Here is a 15,485-nt window from a genome sequence, read left to right on the forward strand (position 1 = left end):
ATGACCACACAGCCGGCCGTTTCTCACAAGCACTTCCGGGTGCCTGGCAGCACACAGATTACGGGTGCCCGGAGGCACCAAAGGCGAATCGCTTAGTGGGAGGCTGCCGTGTCTCCGTTGTGGATCGTTTAGAGGCGCTCTCGGGATGCTACGGCGGAAGCCGACGCGTCTGGAGCTGAAGTTGGATGACATCGAGGAATTCGAGGGCGCCAGGAAGGAGCTCGAGGTAAGAGGCGTCGTTGCTAAGCAGGCGTGTGCTAGAATTGCCGAAGGGCGTGGACAAAAACGTTTTGCCCCATTAACATGGGCAGCTTTTCATGAGAAGGCAAATGTTAAAATTTTAGTTGAAGTATTTAAACCTCTTTTAGTATGTTGCTCATACCTCTTTTAGCGTCTATATTTTCTCTGGCTCTGATCTTCTGACATATATACTTAGTAATATTCTGCCATGCCAATAAAGGCTAATGAATGAGAAGGTAAACAATACACTATTAAGTTTTTAAATAAAGGGGGCAAGATACTTTTTCTCAACTCATTTAACAGCCCTAATGTGAATTGCGTGGAGGGTATGCTCTCCAGTGTGCGCAAAACACGTGAAGGGATCTCAGCCTTAATTTGCTTGCATGCAAAGTAGACTCTTTGTGTCATAAAACAGGAAACTAATGCTGGAATACATTTTGTTGGGTCTTTGGGATGCCACTTGACTCTTTCTTTGTATATAAAAATGTTTTGCCATGTCTCCCAGGGCAACTGCTATTTTCCTACTAAAGATTAATGTGGTGCCCAGCTGGAATTAATTTAAGCAAAGAAGTTATATATTTGTCAGTTTTATATATGCATGTAGGATGCTAGAGATTAGATCTGGAGATCTTCTGTGCGTGGAACATACTGCACCACTTTTTTCTTTTGCAGAGCCGTAAGAAGCAGCGTGAGGAGGTGGATGTAGTGGGAGCCAGCGATGGCGAAGGAGCCCTGGGGCTAAGTAATGACCACAAGAGCCGGGAACAGATGATCCATGACCGCATTGGCTACAAACCACAACCCAAACCAAATAATCGTTCTGCTCAGTTTGGAAATTTTGAATTTTAAAAAATGGGAATGTTAGCAAAGTAGGAATCCATCCATGGTTATGGAAGGCTGGTTTGGCCAGTCTCTGGCATTTTAGGGGAAACCCTTTCTCTTATGCGAAACCAAGACTGGATTCTCTTCATTTGAAGCTGTCATGTAACCTTAATGACTGTGTTTTAAATAAATGTGTGCTTTTTAAGTGGGTGGTACACTGGTAAGAGAACTAGAATGAAGAGTTTCTTCACACTGAAATGGGGGGGTGGCATAATGGGCTATGCCAAAGGGAGGGATTGTGGCTTAGTGGCAGAGCACGTGCACTGTATACAGAAGACTGCTGACTCTGTTAAAATGAATTTCTTCTAAAAGGAGTATTCAAAAAATGACCTATACCATTGGTACTAGAGAGCCATATTGGCTATTCCCATCAGAGCCACATGATTGCCATATGGCCTGGGTATGCACATGGATGACTACAATATAACTGAGCATCTAGACATATCTTCTGCCACTCCTGGGACTTAAAAAAAATGAAATGGCATGTTTTAAATGTTTTATCTTGGACCCACATTAATCATTATATTCTTCCAATTAATAACTAGGAACATCAGGAACAGTGTTAAGAGGCACATGTGTCTGAGCCATTGAGTATTACATGGCTAGATAGGACACTTGGTTGTCAGTGTACAGGACAGGAGCTAGAATGAATATTTGTATTTATACCCAACCTTTCTTTCATTAGAGGTGGTTTATGTGCAGTCTTCTGTTGGTTGGGTGTTGTACACAGTTATAGGCCAAATACATCAGTGGAATTGAAAGATATTAGTTAACTCCTTGAAGGTGAATTTTCATCATGATCCTACTGCTTTGTGATTTTTATTAAAGGTAAAGGTATCCCCTGTGCAAGCACCGAGTCATGTCTGACCCTTGGGGTGACGCCCTCCAGCGTTTTCATGGCAGACTCAATACAGGGTGGCCTTGCCAGTACCTTCCCCAGTCATTACCATTTTGCCTCCCAGCAAGCTGGGTACTCATTTTACCGACCTCGGAAGGATGGAAGGCTGAGTCAACCTTGAGCTGGCTGCTGGGATCGAACTCCCAACCTCATGGGCAGACAGCTTCAGACAGCATTTCTGCTCTATTACTAATCAGTAATAAGATGATCTCCCCTCTTAAAGGGGAGATTAAATGCCGATTTAATTTTCCTGCATGTGTATTATAGTGGTGTGATAAAGAAGCTAGCACTGCTAGCATGTAAGCATTTGTGGTCATTGGGAAACCATGGCAGTCATTTTTAAAGAAGCCATTTAAGGCTGGCAATTTGGCCAAACAGCGGTTTCAGTCAGTTAACTCATCAAGTATTTTCAGAGCATAAAACAAAATGGTGGAAAAAGTAAGTATATCAAGCAATGAAAATTAACTGTTCATTACAGTTTAAAATAAAAATGGGATAAGGCAATTTTAAGTGGAAGATACACTGAACAGCTGTGTACTGTCTGAGCCCAGTGTTGTAGGATAAAAACGGGAGGGGCTGTGGCTCAGTGGAAGAACCTCTGCTTTATGTGGAAAATCTGGGTTTCAATTCCTGGCACTTCCAGGACCCTGGAGAGCTGCTGCCAGTCATGGTAGACAATACTGACCTTGATGGACCAACACTTTGATTCAGTGTAAGGCAGCTTAATGTGTCTTCAAGAAACAAAAGGCTGTTGTGAACATATGCGGTAGTCCATTCTTCATTTGGGGTGTGCCATTCCAGGACTGGGTACCCAGTAGTATCACATAATAAAACATAGAAGGGAGTACTGCTACCTGAACAGGCTTTTATTGCATCATGAAATTGAACTGCAGTTTAGGCTGTCAATTGATAGTATCTGACTGGCCAAGTGGTTGGTGTGTCAGCTGAAAAGTTGGTATACTTATTGTCTAGTTTTTTCATAACTTAGGACAAATCATTCGTTGAACGTGGCACATGGGTCCTCATGGAGATAACATGGACTGTATGATTATTTTCCAAAGTGTACACAGATATACCAAAGAGATGTTAAACTTATTCCACACATCCACCACTAGAAGATATACTCTGCTTTATTAATGACATACAGACTGATTCAGCATTTATACAATAAGATTAGATGGGCAGTCTCCAGACCATGGATTTGATAATACACAACCCCAGCATGTGTTGGAAAAGGCACCATTTGTTATGTTTGCCTATAACAGCAACTCGATCCTGCACGATCTAGGATCAGCTAGGTGAATACAGCATTACATTGCTTCCAGCATTACATACGAGACACAGATCGACTGACAAATACAGTGGGAGAAGCTTTTTCTCGGTACCCATTAAATTAAGATGTATGCGCTTTGTATACATCTGTAAAGAAACAGCTGCTTGAGGGCCTGAAAGCCCAGGTTGTCTTAACTGGTTCAGTAAGTACCTGTCAGTTATTAGGTAATACATTGCTGTGTAATGACAAGCTGATAAACTTGTATAGGCCTTAGGGTATCCACTAGCAGAGCCTCTGGAGAAATACTTTTCTTTGGAGGTTTGAATTGAGCAAAACTTTCACTCAGAGTTTTAAGAGTCTTCCCTCCTCCCCATTCTGGACAGAGTACAAAAAGGAAAGGGGGAGGAGTTAGTTCTATTGCTTTCCAGACTTACATCAGCTCACCTTCATACAAACGCTTATGGTCTAGACCAGGGGTAGTCAAACTGCGGCCCTCCAGATATCCATGGACTACAATTCCCAGGAGCCCCTGCCAGCGAATGCTGGCAGGGGCTCCTGGGAATTGTAGTCCATGGACATCTGGAGGGCCGCAGTTTGACTACCTCTGGTCTAGACAACAGGTTGGTCAAGCTTACCCCCTCCCCTTCAAACAGGGAACAGATTTGGAGGAATTAAATACTTCCTTCAGGAAGTCCTCAGGAAATAAATTTCTGGAAACTTCAGGTAAAGCATCTCTGACCTCGTCAGTGGATGAGGGAAAGCAGGTGATAAAACTCCTGGAAGCATGGAGGAAGCTCTCTTTGGGTGCTGTCCATTAGAACAGACAGAACTTTTAACTGAGGTTTGGAGGAGGTGACCATTACCAATGTTCTGGGCCCTGGACAGCTGAAGAAAGTTTCAAGGTAATGGAAAGGCCTAACCCAAGGTGCCTGTCCTGTTTTGAGGTAGGGACACCAAACATGCAGCATGACTGCAGGAGCCTCTCCCCAGAAGAGCCCCAGATTTGCAAAAAGACTGGACTGGGCTGTAGTGTTTCAAATGGTGGTAGAGGTAAAGTTGATCTACCTCATGGCACGCTATGGATAAAATACTGCTTGACTGCATGCAGCAATGTTGAAATAGGCTAGTGTAACCTCTAAGGTGCTCTACCCATATCTACCACTGTCACTCATTTGTACCATATTGAGAGCCTGAAAGCAACTGATTCTTCTAGGCAGCATGCAAGCAATACCCACTCAACCCTATGCCAGAGGCTTTTTATAAGCCTAGCTTATAAAGCTGCTGTAAGGCAGCCAATAGTCATTGGCATCCCACTCTGTGTGGCAGGAGGAAGTAGCAGCCTAAGCAGAGCCTGCTGCTCAAACCTGTTTAGTTGAAGGGGTGAGGTGGGTGGGGGCAAGGCCAAATCAAGATGCGTCAAACAATTCAGATCAGTTTAGGAAACTTATCACATGGTCATGCTGAAATCCCTTCCTTGCAAAGGAAAGGGATGTTTAGAGAACTTCTTTAGTTCTAACCTGATAATGATCATTCAGATCTAAACACTGTCAAGCCCATTACTTTCCTGTACCCACACCCAGTCAAAGGTTTTTATGTTGCTCAAGGCAAACGAATATCATTGTTTTATATGCTGACCAAATAACCAGCATATTAAACAAATGGGACTCTTCAGAAACCTTTAGATTAAGGAATGTATTGCAGCAGAAGGAGCCACGAGCCATAGTCCAGGAGGCATCTTTGTAGAAATACTCCCAGTCCTCTACAAATGTCCATTACAGCTTTGACCTAGGCATCCAGCAAAGATCAGAAGGCTCTTATTAGTCCTTCCTGGAAGGAAAAGGCAATCAACCCAGGTGTTCACAGGGCAGGACACTGGCTCTGCTCTGTACATAGTTAATGCACATACCCCTAGGAATTTTGCAAACCCCGCCCCACCCCCCAATCTAATTTACTTTGTGGTAAGCTGATTTTGCCTGTACCCCTTTGAAGAACTTGTTGCTGCACACCTTGTAATTCAGGAGAAACAAGCACTGATCCAAGCCCTGCTTGGTTTCTGCATGTTGCCACTTCATGTCTATGTTGTTTGAAAACTTCTTGCTGATGCAAGTAATCATCATCTCCCATGCCCCTTCAAAAAAATTATTGGAATGAGGATATACCCCCCCCACCCACATTTTCTTGCTTTTGCTATGGATTTAGGCAAAGCTTGAATCATTCAGAGCCACAGGTTTCTGAAGCAGAGGGGCATCAAACCTATGCCAGGAGTCAGCCAGGTCCAATTCCAGATGCTTTTCACTTAAACCACCAGAGACTAAAGCAGCACTGTGAAAATATCTAGCAGAGAAGGTGCTAAGTCTCAAAGCATACAATTGCTACCCCAATCTCTGTCTGCACTAGCTGGATTTGTAGGTCTTACTCCAAGCCAGCTCTTTTTAACATTTCTAGAAGAATTTAAAAAAGCAGAGGCAAGTGTCAGTGCCCTGTTTTCTCCTTGTGATAAACCTAACCTCTGTATCAAATCACATAAATGGAAAGAATGTGTTTCTGTATTTTTGTTCCTTGCACTGCAGGTTGATTTAGTCTGAGTTACATCAGCGGAGTCCTGCATCCTTTCTTGAGAAACATTTGTGCACCATTGGCCACCAGAGATGTCAATAATCAGATACAAAAATATCATGTTACTTAACCTTTAGGTAGGTAGACTGGACTTCCACATACCATACAACTATACAGCACCATAACAGCAGCTTAGCAGCAGCAACTAAACTCTGTAGTTATTAACTCAGCTCTACTCCTTACCATAATGTCTGAAGAAGCTGTGGGTGGGGTGGAATGATATTTTTTCATGCCACTGCTGCTATAAAGAGGTTAGAGCTGCTTAGAGGAAAAACCTCCATGTACACAAGCTCTTTTAGAGATTGTCCTTTCTATAGGGTACAAAATATATTAGCATTCTAATATCTCTTGAATCATTTTGTGCAGATGTCCCAAAAGAAACTTCCAAAGTCAGATCTGTACCTACCTTCATAGGTTGCGTTCGAAAACACGCTGGAAATAGCTGCTGAAGCCTGCAACTCAAGGTTCCTTTTCAGAGCTTTGACCCAGGAAAATATGAATCTCATAAAAGAGAGATGCTAACTCACACACTGTTTCCCCAGCCATGGGCAATTCAAGAAACTGTTTTCTGCAAGCTTTCTGTTTGCAACTGTAAATCAAGGCCTGTAAAACAGATCTGCTTCTAAGGATGGAGGTGTTATTTGTGCAAGAATTCTGCGCTGCTCTGTCGATGCAGGCAGAAGACACAGAAAACAGCTATGAGAATGTACCAATATGTGGGAGAGCCCCCCACACACAACTGTAACTGCAGATAGAGAATAAGGCTGTTTAACCCCAATCTTACATGAGGTAGTTCTAGTCATGGATAAAGACTCCCTTGCATTAGAACCAAACCTGCCTGCAAACCAGAACAAAATCAGTGCTTGTTCCACACATTTATTTAAAATAGGATTTTAAAAAAGACTGGATTTATATGCTTCAGAAACAGCTAGACACAGCCAGCCTGCAAATGTCACGCTGACTCCAGAACAGCACACAGGTGATGTGCAGAGCCAAAGGCTGTTTTTGAAAAGCTCTGTTACATCAAAGACGGCCTGATGGTACCTAGGGTTACAACCAAGCCAGCATCACCATCTGGTGTGTATATGGGAAGGTACATGCACACAAAGCTAACCTTTGCCCTAGAGCACAGAAATGATGTCAGGAGCACCTTGTGCTGCATAGCAGAGGTCTCTGCTGTGTAACTCAAGAGGTACTTGTACTAAGATGGCAACAGCTCCCCCACACACACCTATTGGCAATCCAAGCATATGTTGCTTGAAATATTGCAAAATAATATTTTCTATGTTAGGCTACTAGTTAATTCAATCATGGTAGAATCTAAAAAATAAAAATTAAAAAAACACTAATTGTATTTCATTATCTAAGCCAACTATCTCCAGTAAGCCACTCCTCTGGACAATGGCTCCCTTCACATCAGTAGGAAGCCAATCCCTCGGGGAGGAGTGGGAAGCAAGAGGTATGGCAGGGTGGGTTCACGTCCTCAGGAAGTTATTAAGAGAGCATCCCACCGATTTTCTCAGCATGGCTTCCGGTACTCTTGGGTGTGATCTGTGTCCTTCCAGAGGTTACAGGGAGAGGCTCAGAGCCGCTGCCAGTGTTAATGGCAATGCTCTGTGATATCCACCACGACCGCCTTTTTCCAGCTGAAGAAGAAGTAGCCTGTGCCCGCACCAGCTGCCACAGCAATGCAGAGGTAAGCATTGTAGGTCATAAAGATGAGCATGAGGAAGTAGCTGACCACCACTTGGATTATGTGCAGCACTGTCTGGAAGATGTGTGGGAAGCTCAGCATCTGTTGCCTGTGGAATTGGAAAAGGGGGCCAGGGAAGGGCAGAGGAAAGTTATCAGCGATTAAAGGCAGAAACTGGATCAAGAAAACAGTAGCGGGTTCAAATAAACATTTTGTAGTAAAAGAAAATTTCAGGAACATTAGATTTTTGTTTTATTTCTCTAAGAGGAATTTGTGCGACTTAAAGCTTGTTTATTGTTTTGAGATATTGCAATCAGTCCTAATCTATTTTAATACTCCAGTTTCTGGAATCCTAGAATGAAAAGCTGAGGAATACTGCATCTGTCACTCACATCCTCCTGATATCTAAGTTAGGATACTGCAATGTAGTCTGCTTCGAGCTGCTTTGGGTGGGGGTAGGGGTGGGGGGAGAAGAGACTAAAAACTGCAATGGGCCCAGAATGTAACAGCAAAGGACTGGATGGTGTAAGCATGATCATGGCAGAAAAATAAATATAATGTAGAACATGCCATATTAACCGAAGAATGTTACAGACAGGTTCTCTAGGCCAGGGGTAGTCAACCTGTGGTCTTCCAGATGTCCATGGACTACAATTCCCATGAGCCCCTGCCAGCAAACACTGGCAGGGGCTCATGGGAATCGTAGTCCATGGACATCTGGAGGACCACAGGTTGACTACTCCTGCTCTAGGCTCTTCACTCATTTCATACAGATTAACTGATTCATATATCCAAGGGATTCCAGTTTAACTAGATGCCTGAAATAAATATATTACAATTCTATTAATCCTTGAAGAAAGATGCGATGATTCAAGAGCCCAGAAGCTCAGTTATATCCATTATTCAATATGCCATATTAATTTGTTCTGGTTATAATTATATTTGTCTACTGCTCAGCATATGTTAATCCTGTTCTAATGATAATTTACATTGTTAAGTTATATTGTTTTTACATGGGTCCTTTCTTCTATGATGGTTTCGGTTTTCCAGAAGACCTTCTTCCTCTTTATTTTTGTGTACTGTGTAATTGGGGCTTGTCATGCAGAACATTACTCTGAAACTGTTATCCGCTTCCATGGCTCCCCAGTTGATTTCTGGGCCCAATTCGAAGGCAAAACTACCTTGTAGTTTATTTGATGGCAAGGAGAGAAATAAATACAAATTTCTGTATACAGGAATAAAACAAGGGAATACCCTGACAGTTCTCAGGAGTTCATAATGGAACGGCTCCTATGCCCCCCCCCCCCAAAGAAAAAAACATACAAGTTGGCATGATTTCCATAACTCCTCACAGTACAACGCATATCTCAAAATTGTGAATGGGACCATAATGGGTCAAGTGAACCAGCACTGCACAAATCATATCCTAATACTTTAGGCCCAGTTCACAAATGCAGAAGGAACAGGCTGCCTCGTTTTCTCACTGCAGGTGGAAGATTCCCACACTGAATGTTCCTTCATATAAAAAGGCTCCCCAGCACAGTTGTCTCCTCTTTACTTGCGGCATTAATTTTCTGTCTGTAAGGAAATTGTAACTAAAGGGCAGAGCTGGCCTCCTTATGAACGAACACACAACATATACAGATATGAATCTATACACCATAAAACAATTGTAGCACTTCACCCCTTCCTCTCACACTCACAGAAACAGATGTACTCTTAGGATTTTAATATATTTTAGAATTAAATGTTTTATAGCTTAATTCTTACAATTTCTATTGTAAATGTTGTGAGCTGCCCTAAGCCTTTGTGGAAGGGTGGCATATAAATTAGATTATAAATTTTACAAAATTAACATTCCAAAATGCGATCTGGAAAAATAAACATTCCAAAACGTGATCCTCGATCTGGAGTTTGAAGTTATACCAGTATGTTCTACCACCCCTTTCATTTGGGTGCATGAATTCAATCAACATCTCCCAACATCTCCCAAAGATGGCAATATCTGCTCACCCAACTGTTTTGTGCGTCTCCATCAAGACGGTACCATTTGGTCCTGGGACAGGCATGGAGTTGTAGCGGATGCTGACCTGTGACTTCCGGAGGAGGCTCTCTCGGGCAATCTTCAGGCCCTCATAAAACATGGCGAGGCAGAAGACAGCCACAAATGCACCAGCCATTTCTAACATGAAAAGGAAGAAAACCAACAACATTCGTCTTCTTGTGAAGATAGTGGCATCCAAGCTATCAGGTAAAGCATCATTAATCTGGGCATGGATATTAGGGTCCAGTTGGCCACAATGATCACTCGGAAACATGGACCCCAGCATTCCATTCTGTGTTGTTCAAAAGGGGAACACAGCAGCTTCCCACCATCTTTTTCTTACTTTTAAAGCCCGTGTGTGTGTCTCGGTTATCAGAGGGCCAGACCACAAGCACCGCAAGCCAACCTGGCCTTTGTTATGACTCACAAGGAGTGCTGAGTGGTAGCATCTTTCCTCCTTAAAGAAAATTTTGAGTCACCTCATGGCACATTTACAGCAGACTCCATTTTTGAAGACAATAGCCTACTTTGTCAGATGTTTCAAGTGGACAGAAAAATATTATAAGTATTTCTCTATGTTGCTGTGCATACACACATACACAGGAGCCTGGAGGATGAGGCAGGGGAAAAAGATTTTGATAAGAATAGATTACACAAAACAATAGATCCTAGGGGCTCACATATATTAAAGGGATTATTCAAAGATAAATTCTGGTTACCAGGCATCAACAGGACTCAAGGAGGAGGCTGACAGCGACCAGTCCTGAAGGATGGTATGCACGCTGCCCTCACATGTGAGATAAATTGGGTTGTTGCAAGCAGTAATCACCCTGATCCCCGATGATGCAGAGTTGAATGTATTAAAGAGCACCAGCTTTGCATCCCCATACTCTGTCTTGCTGCTCTCTCCTTGCAGCATCTTTTGCTAAAGAATATATTTTATCAATTAATTTATTCTTTCATTTAGATCCTGCCCGTCCACCATGCCAGCTTGGAGCAGCTTCCATTATTGTTACATAAATAAAAACAAATATAATAATAACATTATATACAGTCTTAACTTTAAAATGATCATCACAAACAATCATGATACAAACAATCATGCCATATGCTATATGTTATATATGTTATAACATATGTTATACGTAACTTTAATTGGGGTTTTTATGGGGATTTTATTGTGTTTTAACTATTTATGTTGTAAACCGCCCTGAGACCTATTGGGAGAAGGGCGGTCTAAAAATTAAATAATAATAATAATAATAATAATAATAATAATAATAATAATAATAATAATGCATAGACAATTGTTCCATTCAGAGCAAAGCTTCCTTATTCTGAAACAGACTCTTGATCTGTCTAGCTCAGTATGGACGGCTCATACCAGCAGCAGCTCTACAGAAGGGTCTTTCCAGATACCAGCTACTCACGATAACCAGATATCTTTCCCTTCAGTGCACAGCCACATAGGAGATTTGCGTGTTTCCTCAGATGCGTTCTCAGTTCAAGTGAGGCCCCTATGGGCTGGGTGTGGATTCTACACAACCAAAGCATGATCCCTAGAACACACTCCAATATCCTCCACATGATGCTGGAGTCCCATGGCAGAGGTTTATGGGTTCCTTTACACCACAGCAAGGATTCCCTAAAGTCTGAAAGCCAGTGTCATAGCAATTACACCAGTAAAGAAAGGCAATTTGCAAGACTGGTTGAAGCCACCTGGCTATTTTGACCTCTCTCAGCAGCATGAAAAGCCATCATGTAGGCCAATTCACTCACCTCCAGCTGTGTTGATGACAAGCCCAGAAAACAGCAAAGGTACATTCTTATAGCTAAAGTGGAAGGTCATTTCCTGCATGAAAGACAGAGAGCCAACTTAATGCCCTGCTACAAAGACTTGTACAGATTAAGGGCTTTTGGCACCATAATTTAAAACGAGAGGAGTTGGGACTGCAGCCCCTGGGCCTGTGCAGATTTACTGAGCCAGCTTGGTATAGTAGTTAGGAGTGTGAGTTGATTTCCACTCTCCCCCACATGCAGCCAGCTGGGTGACCATGGGCTCGCCACAGCACTGATAAAGCTGTTCTGACCGAGCAGTGAATTCAGGGCTTTCTCAGCCTCACCTACTTCACAGGGTGTCTGTTGTGGGGAGAGGAAAGGGAAGGCGACTGTAAGCTGCTTTGAGCCTCCTTCCGGTAGAGAAAAGCAGCATATAAGAACCAACTCTTCTACTTCTACTGGCCTAAGAACCAGAGGGTGTTGACTCACCACCTTAATTCTCTTCCACTTGATTAGCCTTAAGCAGAAACCAAAGTACGTTCCTAATGTAGCATGCATATCCATGTGTGAAGGGGGAAGAGGACATTTCCACACAGGCAACAAAATTATGTATCTGAAATAAGGATGGACAATATCTGATCTCCACAATTTTGGACTGGCCCAAACCCTGTGACTCTGACCCTCTCTCAACTCATGGCAAAGACAGGGTTTCAATTGCATTGCTGGTGTCAAGTTGTGAGAAATCTTTTTGGGTTATAATGCTGCTGGACAGAAGTGCTAGATAACCCCCTTTTTCCAGTTTAGGCTGGGTCACATGCCACTAGTGCATACTCTAGTATAATAATCCCAGACAGCACATTTAAGAAACACACCCCACCCCTCTCACTGCCAAAATCAATTATGTTTAGATAGTGGTTTGGGGGGCCAGAACATATTTGACTGCACAAACTTGTCACCTCATAAAAGATCAGGCCTCACAAGAACATTGGTATCAAATAGTAAAACCTTTATATTTTTGACGCACAAGCACTCAGCTGTAGCTAAAACCAAAGATGAGCTATTGGAATGGGATTCATTCTTACAAGTGTGTTAGTGAAGGCTCACAAAAAAAACACTGGAAAAATGTTTTTTTTTCTCCTTCCCCCAAGAATCCCTCCTCCCACTTTTCCAGTTGAAAAACTGGAAACTTTGAAGAACACCTGTGAGCAAGAAAGACCCAGTGGGACGTAAGGCTTGCTGGTCAGAAAATCAGCTGGAGACGCTTAGGAAGGGGCAGTGTTAAGACACTTGACAGCTCCTGCACATAACTCTGCAGACTGCCTCCTAAAATTCTTTTAGTGCATTAGGCGAAGTGTTGCTGTACTCACCATCATCATCATCCCTCCTCCATGCGAGTGCTCTGGCAATGATGTTGTGTGATGGTGTGCATGAGGGTCAGGGGTGCTCATTGCCGAGCCATTCATTGCAGGGTTCATGTGCGCCATGTGATTGTGCTCGTGCTGCATCTTGGCTCCTGGAGATCACCAGTGGCAGATTATATTAAAGGAGCCTGGAAGAAGCAATAGTAGCCATTAGGAAGAGAAACAGGGATAATCTGAACTTCTGAAAAAGCAGCTTAAAGAACCTGAAGGCTCCTTTGCCCCTCAGTCAAGATCACGCATATTCTGAGCACCGGCCACAACAGAGTGGAACATTCAGCTTTCATTCTAAAACATAAGCCAAGGTTGTAGACAAGAGTAAGGAACTCAGTATGGAAGATTCTATAATAGAAGCATGTACAGAAGATGCAATGGTTCTGCTAAAAAAGGAAGACAGTAAGAGTCCTTACCACCTACAGGGCCTCTTAAAAAATCTCTGCTAGAGAGAGAGACAGACTTTTGCACTAGACTTTTGAAACCACTCTTCTATAGTAGGCAGTAGGACTCCAAGCCAGGAAACTGTGACCTACAGCTAAGTGTTGAGGAAGGGGGGACAAATACAGCTGCTGAACTCTGGATAATCCTTAAACTTCAAGCAATCATCTCATCTATATTAATGTATATAAGTTAGGGGGGTTTCTGATCAAACTGTGCCCTAGAAATCCACTTCTCAGGCATGTTTTGTCTGTGCTGATGTCCAAACACTGGACGCCAACCTAGTGTGTCCTGCATATGGGTTCCTCTGACCTGGTGAGAATTTCTGTTCAGCCAGAAGCTATGAGCTAAAAGCAGAGAACACCTGAAGGAAACGGATTACCACTACTTAAGAAATTCTCTACTCACACTTTCATCCTACACAAATGATTATTACTGCAACCTTCAGGCCACAAAAAAACATGTGTGATGCACATGTGTTGTATGCTCCTCTTGTCTGACTACCTTGGAATAATGTTGATATCGCCAGTGAACTCTCAAATACTAGAGGAAAATGCTGAACAAGGTATAAAGTGACTCTGCAACCTTGCCTTTGAACTGCTCCTTCTGTGCTTGCAGACCCCTCCTGTTAGAAATAAGCAGCAGCGTTTACTGCTTCTCTGTCCACACCCTTGTTGCTGCAGCATCCTGTATTGTTATCTAAGGTCCTTCAGACCTGGGAGAGGAAGCCCAGGTTGTCCCATGTGTCTTGATCACAGCAGGATATGGTAGCCATTCTGCCCCTTAAAAAGGTAAAGGTATCCCCTGTGCAAGCACGGGGTCATGTCTGACCCTTGGGGTGACGCCCTCCAGCGTTTTCATGGCAGACTCAATACGGGGTGGTTTGCCAGTGCCTTCCCCAGTCATTACCGTTTACCCCCCAGCAAGCTGGGTACTCATTTTACCGACCTCGGAAGGATGGAAGGCTGAGTCAACCTTGAGCCGGCTGCTGGGATCGAACTCCCAGCCTCATGGGCAGAGCTTCAGATAGCATATCGCTGCCTTACCACTCTGCACCACAAGAGGCTCTATTCTGCCCCTTAAACACCTGGAAAACAGCATCCAGAGCTCACTGAATGGTACCTTGTTTCATTCTAGGACTGGGAAAATCAGGGTTAAGGGCTAAAAGCAGCACTTGTAGCCCTTGGAATCAGGCAACAAAGGATGAGGTGCAGGAAAGTCAGTGATGGTAGCCAAGGGTATCAGGGCAACCTTTCTGTTATTTTCTACAAAGGTTGCTGGAGACATAATGACTATGAAAGAGACTGAACAGAAGCCCAATGAATTGGCACTGTGACAAGGAGGACCTCATGTTAATCAAATTGATGTTGGGAAACTGCAGGTATATGCAAAGCAACAAACATATAAGGTTAACTGTGCAGCTGAAGGGTTTAATTGTGCCCATGGCTCGTTTTAAATTGCATTAACTCGAGAGGTTTTGTTCCTTCTGCACTTGCCTAAAAGGCAGCTGTACATTTTATTGAGAAAAGAGCCCTAGAATTGCATTAGGGCAGAGAATTAACCAACAACCGAAAGGTCCCTGACTGCCCTTGGCAATCTAGTTCCTAAGAACCTTTACTTCCTCATATATCTTTAGAATGGCACTAGATGGGAGGTGATAAGGACAGACAGAGGCTGCAGATAGAAAGCCACATAATTGCATCACCACGGATTAAAGGGGACAGGTAAACCGGGAGCCAACAAGGGGAGAGGGAAATTTCACCCCAAACATTCAGAATATCAGAGACAACAAACAGGAGTTGCTCAAAAGCTCACTACAGTGACTTTTGCTGTAAGAGCTGAGGGCTAGTTTGTAGCCTCTGATAACAGTGAGAGCACCATTGCTGGCATCTGCTGGGAAGTTTAAGAAACAGGACTTGGCTGGGAGCCCCAAATGACCCTTCCCTATCACATCTACTCCTCATTAAGTGGGGCCCATATGGCCTTCGGTCCCTGTTGCTATTATGAAAATTGGGCTTTGTAAATCCAAAGTTCTTCACATATACTTCTGACAACCCTGTAATGTAAGCCAAATTCACCCTCATACTGAGGAAGAGGCCAGTGAAGAAGGGGGATTATCTCCCCCCAAAGTCACTGCTTACAAAATCCTCTCACTGCTCCATCCTACCCTAAACTGGAAAAGGGCATGTATCAGTGATTCACATTCT

The 15,485-nt window shown here is 43.2% G+C and overlaps 2 protein-coding genes across 12 annotated transcripts in view; one reads left to right on the forward strand and one right to left on the reverse strand.

The window, feature by feature from the left end:
* On the forward strand, positions 1 to 1,267 carry CDC26 (cell division cycle 26). Its single transcript, XM_077305439.1, is given in 4 exon segments — positions 1 to 64; positions 67 to 119; positions 122 to 226; positions 913 to 1,267. Coding segments are annotated over 4 exon segments (399 nt in total). The 3' UTR covers positions 1,090 to 1,267.
* A 1,865-nt stretch (positions 1,268 to 3,132) lies between these two features.
* SLC31A1 (solute carrier family 31 member 1) overlaps positions 3,133 to 15,485 on the reverse strand; it is a 28,094-nt gene continuing 15,741 nt past the window's right edge. For 10 of the 11 annotated variants that reach the window (XM_077305429.1, XM_077305431.1, XM_077305427.1 and 7 more), the window contains 4 exons: positions 12,793 to 12,974; positions 11,426 to 11,498; positions 9,616 to 9,784; positions 3,133 to 7,711 (listed from right to left, as the gene is read on the reverse strand). In XM_077305429.1, the coding sequence (XP_077161544.1) occupies positions 7,510 to 7,711; positions 9,616 to 9,784; positions 11,426 to 11,498; positions 12,793 to 12,930 (582 nt within the window). In that variant the 5' untranslated portion in view covers positions 12,931 to 12,974 and the 3' untranslated portion in view covers positions 3,133 to 7,509. Of the gene's footprint in view, positions 7,712 to 9,615; positions 9,785 to 11,425; positions 11,499 to 12,792; positions 12,975 to 13,868; positions 14,078 to 15,485 lie in introns of those variants that run through there. The other variant, XM_077305437.1, reaches the window with a different exon arrangement.

This window comes from Paroedura picta, chromosome 12, assembly GCF_049243985.1.
Source record: "Paroedura picta isolate Pp20150507F chromosome 12, Ppicta_v3.0, whole genome shotgun sequence".
NCBI lineage: Eukaryota > Metazoa > Chordata > Lepidosauria > Squamata > Gekkonidae > Paroedura > Paroedura picta.